Genomic DNA, 5,946 nt, shown 5'->3' on the forward strand with positions numbered 1-5,946 from the left:
TATTTTGGCTCTTGTGGACCTTGCTGCTATAAACACTGGGGTATAGGTGCCCCTTTTAATCACTGTGAGGGTATTATGCTAAATGAAATAAATCAATCAAAGAAAGACTGTATGATTTCACTCATATGTGGACTTTTTAAAAAGATTTTATGTACTATAGGGCCACCTGGGTGGCTCAGTGTGTTAAGCCTCTGCCTTTGGCTCATGTTATGACCTCGGGGTCCTGGGATCAAGCCCCCGCATGGGCTCTCTGCTCAGCAGGGAGCCTACTTCCCCCCCTCCCCCGCCTGCCTCTCTGCCTACTTGTGATCTCTGTCTGTCAAATAAATAAATAAAATCTTTAAGAAAAAGATTTTATGTACTATTATTATTATTTTTTATTTGTCAGAGAGAGCGAGCGAGAACAAGCTGGGGGAATGGCAGGCAGAGGGAGAAGCAGGCTCCCCGGTAAGCAGGGAGCCGGATGCGGGACTCCATCCCAGGACCCTGGGATCATGACCAGAGCTGAATTCCACATTCCCATATGTGGAATTTAAGAAACAAAGGAGATGAACATAGGGGAAGGGAGGGAAAAAGAAAATAAGATGAAATCAGAGGGGAAGACTAACTATATGACACTCTTAACTCTAGGAAACTAAGGGTTGCTGGAAGGGAGGTGGGCGGGGAGATGGGGTAAATGGGTATTGGGCATTAAGGGGGGGGTACTAGATGGACTGAGCACTGGGTGTTGTATGCGACTGATGAGTCATCGAACTCTACCTCTGAAACCAATAATACACTGGATGTTAACTGATTTTAAACAAAATAAAAATAAAGGGGAGCCTGGGTGGCTCAGTTGGTTAAGTGACTGTCTTAGACTCAGGTCATAATCTCAAAGTCCTCGGATTGAACCCCACCTCCGGATCAAACCCTATCTCTGGCCCGGCCCTGGCCCTGCCTTCTCAGCACAGAGCGAGCTGGGTGGGGAGGTGGAGGAGGTCTGCTTCTCCCTCGGTTCCTCCCCCCCACCCCTACTCGTGCTCTCTCTTTCAAATACATAAATAAAATCTTAAAAAAATAAAAATAACTAAAAATAAAAATAAAGAGGGGGACCCCGCGGGGAGGGGCTCTCGCAGCTGACTTCACAGAGGGGGGATGTTTAGGGAGCGGCTGCAGAGGCTAGGGACCGCAGATCTTCATCCAGAATTCTGGCCTAGAGCCTTCCCTCCCCATGTGCGTAGACAGCTCCAGGCTGTTCTTGACTCCTGGCTTACTGGGCCCTTGCTCACCTGCAGGAAGGTAAGCAGGGGGCCACTGGTCGTCTGTCACTCCTGCTCTCTTGTGCTCTTCCTGGGGTCCCCGTGGCCATCAGTTCAGCCAGTGCCAGAAACAAGATTAGCCAAGGAAACCCCAGGCAACAAATCTCATTCCAGGAGGTGAGCAGTTGGGCTCCTCTGGACTTTCCCTGGCTTCCAGCCTATGGTCTCTATTCTTTTCTACTTGTCTTTCTTCATTGGGGGGGACCCTCCCTCCCTCCCCCAACCCCTCTATCAGCCAAGCTTTTTTTTTTTTTTTTTTTTTTTTACACTTGGTTGAAACTATTTGAATTTCTTAATGGCTTTTGTTTCAAAGAGGGAGGGGTCAGTCCTCTAAAACAGCAGGTGGTTGGTGGGGGTTGGGGGACTCCCTGAGTTGAGAACCAGGTCCAGTCCAGATGGGTTAAGACCTTGATCTTTGAGTAGGAGCCACACTGCCTAATTTGAAATCCTGGCTCAGCCACAGCTCAGCCCTCTGGTTTGGGGCAAGCTACTTAGGTTCTCTCCGGGTCGCAGTCTGTAAAATGGGTATTATAATAACAGGGCCCTCCATATAGGATTGTTGTTGGGCTAAGATAATATAGGTTTAACAAGCACTCAGTAGGGGCGCCTGGGTGGCTCAGTTGGTTAAGTGACTGCCTTCAGCTCAGGTCATGATCCTGGAGTCCTGGGATCGGTCCCGCATAGGGCTCCCTGCTTGGCAGGGAGTCTGCTTCTCCCTCTGACCTCTTCCCTCTCATGCTTTCTTTCTCTCTCATTCTCTCTCTCTCTCTCAAATAAATAAAATCCTAAAAAAAAAAAAAAAGCACTCAGTAAAAATAAATAAACAGCCCTTAGTACCATGCCTGGCCTAAATAAGCACTCCATACAAGTCAACACCAATATTATTAAGATGATGATTGCCATTATTACTAATTAGGACTAAGCAGCAGCCTGCTCCCGGTGGATTGTGAGTTCTTGCTAGGAGGAAGGAAAGATGCTGCAAACACTTAAACCTTGTGAATCACCCTACTGACATCCTCCCTTCAGTTCCTGCTCTCTCCTCTGTGAGACTGCTCTGGGGATCGGTGGGAAGGGAAGGATTCCTTGGATAGGTCATGTCTATTCTGTGAAGATGAAGTGGGGGGGGCTCTGGGCTTGCCCATCTATTTCCTCCTGATGAGGTGAGAGGGTCATGGGCTCCCTGGAGACACTATGGGAGAGGGGAAACCTGTTAATGATCACACTTGGACTGAGGTTACCCTGAAGATAAGCAGCTGTAGTATTTCTCGAGGACCACTTCCCCCCCCCCCCCCGAGGACCACTCTTTACTGGGATCCATTTCACTGAGACCTCTGAGGCTGGTATCCTATTTTGTAGGTAGAGGACTGAGGTTCAGAGCCTTTTCCAAGGTCTTTACGAGAGAAACAACTATTAGATGAGTTTAGATTCAAAGCTTGTGCTCATTACCACTACACTACTGTGTCCTACACTCAAGGCCACCTTCATGGGCATGGGACCTGTGCACACCACCCTGCTTAGAAGGGTCCCAAGCTCAGTTTAATGCTCTGCTGTCACCATCTTCAAATTCTCGATAAATATGAACAAGTGACCCCACATTTTCCTTTTGCACCAGGCCCTGCGAATTACGTAGCTGGTCCTGCCTACCTTCTTTTGTAGAGAGGATGTCTTCTTTGCAAAGAAAAACTGAGGTACAGAGAAGAAGATATGAAGATACAAAGTCATGTAGCAAGTTGGTAGCAGAACTAGAACCTGGTCTCCTGCCTCCCTGTCCAGTGGAATTCTCTGGAAGAACTCATATGCCCAACTGTGCCCTGGATGGGAGAAATTTCAGAAAGGGACACTTGCTAGGGGAAGTTTCAGAAGGGGACACTGGCTGGGGCAGGCGGGAGGGTAAGGTAGGAATGGGTTTCCATCCACCAAATCACTTCTCCCACGGGGCCCTTCTGGGACCAAATTGTCTACCTGCTACCTCTTGACCTGCCCACCCTTGGCCCTTGGGGCCCGGCTTTTCTGAAGGGCTGGGCAAAGCCATGAGCAGGACAGTGACTCAATTCTCTAGACTGGGTTGGAGGGGCTAAGGGACCTGGATAGGGGTGGAATGGAAGCAGAGGTGGCCGTAGAGTAATACTCAGAAAGAGGATTCTCTGGGTTTTGACCCGATTCTGTCTCTTGCCCTGAGACCCAGTGAGACTGACATCCTGTTCCTTGAGCTGGATGGGTGGACATGGGTGTTCAGCCATCTGTGGCCTCTGGTTTGTGTAGAATCCCGCTGGAGGCATGCCTCTCTGTATGCTTGTGTGTGCATGTATGTGTGTTGTGGGGTGATGGGAAACAGATTGAGTAGAGAGGAGAAAACATTTCTCTGCCTTCATTCACTTTTGACTTTCACAGATATTGCAGATTTGGGGAATAGAGCCCCAGAAATACAAACGTCCTTAGTGAGCAAGACTGACAATAAATCAAATAATCACACAGATACATACATAATGTGTTTTCTGGTGCCTGTTCTCTTCCTCCGTGGAGCAATGAATAGTTTGAAATAATGGGGTTGTTGGCATGCTCTTTGGTGAGATGGATGTGAACCCTATACCCATCCCAGCTGATGCCACAGCAAACCTTTGCATTTTGGAGGCATTTGGATGGTGGCTGGGAATGAGATTGACCTTGGTGCTCCAAATAACTCTCTTGTGGATGCCTGAACTTGTATTGAGGGTTTTTCTCTAGGATTAAGTACTATTCTTTTTCTGAGACTCTATTTAAAATTCAAATCCCCAGGAATGGGTGGGTGGGATGGGCTCACTGAGTTCATAACTTGGCAGTGCTGTGTCATGAGACAGAGGGGCCCAAAGGCCCTGAATACCAAGAGATGCCCCAACGGGTACCACAAAGGGAGCCAGAGGACCACAAGACCATCTCCATCACACCTCTGCTGACTCAGGCCAGCTCTGCCTTCAGAAGTGGGAGCCAAAGAGAGGTAGAGGGAGAGTAAGGCCCAATCAAAACCCAAACCCAGAACCCTAGCCAGCCTCACTCTGATAGCTGAAAAAGCAAGAAGCTCCAAGTCCCCATTACCTGCAGGGCCCTGCTGTATTAGATATATCTCCTCCTTATGGGTCCCTTATGCGCGTCTGTGTCGTCCACAGGTCTTGATAAGAACTTTCAAGTTTCTTGAAATGCACTTAACTAGCCCCCACCCCCTCCACGACCCTAGGGTGCCCCTATCAGCACTCCGGGCCAGAGACCAAATTTGGCACTGTATTTAGGGTCTGCAAGGTACAACGTTCAACCTGGTCGCCAGAGAGAGACCCTGGAGTGAGGCAGAGCCAGTCCTCCCTGGCGGCTGGAGCACTGCCCTGGGCGTGGCCGGGCTAACCGTCTGGTCCCCTCGTACAAGAATCTGCATGCTTCCTTCCTTGGTTGTTTCCTTCCTCCGGGTTCCTCCCTCGCCAGCCTACCTGGAGGCAGGTAATAAAGCAGGAGGAGGGAGATGGATGGATGGGAAGGGTGGAGAGCCACGTGGTGCCATAAAGCCCAACTAGAGAGGGCCCGTCTGGGGAGTGTCCAGCCTGCAGGAGTCAGCGTTCAGAAGGTGGACTGTCAGCCCGTGAGCCAGAGCGGGGGCAACAAGGCCTGGGGAAGGCCATGCACCGAGGCGGGCCAGGGCCAGGCCTCAGAGGCCTCAAGGAGGCCGAGGGCTCCTCTGAGGACTTGGGGGGCTCTTGCCTGGAGGCCGGGAGGGGTTTTGGGGTGCTGAGGGAGAACGGCGAGGCCGAGGAGACCGCGGGTGGCAGGACGCGCACCCGGCCGGTGCGCTCCAAGGCGCGGCGCATGGCGGCCAACGTGCGGGAGCGCAAACGCATCCTGGACTACAACGAGGCCTTCAACGCTCTCCGCCGGGCGCTGCGCCACGACCTGGGCGGCAAGAGGCTCTCCAAGATCGCCACCCTGCGCAGGGCCATCCACCGCATCGCGGCGCTCTCCCTGGTCCTGCGCGCCAGCCCCGCGCCCCGCTGGCCCTGCGGGCATCTGGAGTGCCACGGCCAGGCCGCGCGCGCCGGGGGCAGCGGGGGTGCGGGCTCTAGCCCGCCGCCGCCGCCCGCCCCGCCTTCCGCGGGCCCCTTCGCGCCGCGCTGCGCCTCGTGCTCCCCGCACATGTCCCCCGGACGGCCCCGGGCGGGGGCCGAGGCTCAGGGCTCGGCTCAGGCGTCCACGGGAAGCTGGCGCCGAGGTCCCGGGGCTCCCTTCGCCTGGCCGCGGGGGCACCTGCGTGCGGGCCCCGGGCTGGGCTTCCAGCACTGCTGACCGGCCCCGCAGAGACCCGGTGCGCCTGGAGGCAGGCCGGCCAGTGAACCGCCAATGGCAGGATGGCTACAGGAGGGAAGACTGCTGAAAACGTCCTGGACCAAGAAAAACTGAAGGGCTGAGGCCTGAGAGAGAGAGAGAGGGGGGAGGCAGCCTTGCCAGTTGGGAGGGAACCAGAGACCAGGGCTGCACTTCCCAGCACCCCTCTTCGCCGCCCTGATCCCAGCCGGGGATGGTGGCTCTGGGAAAGGAGCAGGACCCTGCTGGGCTCTTTCTTCTGTTTGGACTTGATGACCTCTTCTTGGAAAGTGAACTTCGCATTCCTGTGCCTCTGAGCCCTATGTTC

The 5,946-nt window shown here is 53.3% G+C and overlaps 1 protein-coding gene across 1 annotated transcript; it reads left to right on the forward strand.

Annotated features, from left to right (window-relative positions):
* Positions 1-4,940: 4,940 nt before the first annotated feature.
* On the forward strand, positions 4,941-5,600 carry BHLHA9 (basic helix-loop-helix family member a9; the record flags this gene model as incomplete). The annotated part of the gene is made up of 1 exon (XM_080826627.1): positions 4,941-5,600. The coding sequence occupies one exon, from the start codon at positions 4,941-4,943 to the stop codon at positions 5,598-5,600; it is 660 nt and encodes a 219-aa protein (XP_080682753.1).
* Between the last annotated feature and the right edge of the window lie 346 nt (positions 5,601-5,946).

Source organism: Martes martes (assembly GCF_963455335.1).
Source record: "Martes martes genome assembly, chromosome: 16".
NCBI classification, from domain to species: domain Eukaryota; kingdom Metazoa; phylum Chordata; class Mammalia; order Carnivora; family Mustelidae; genus Martes; species Martes martes.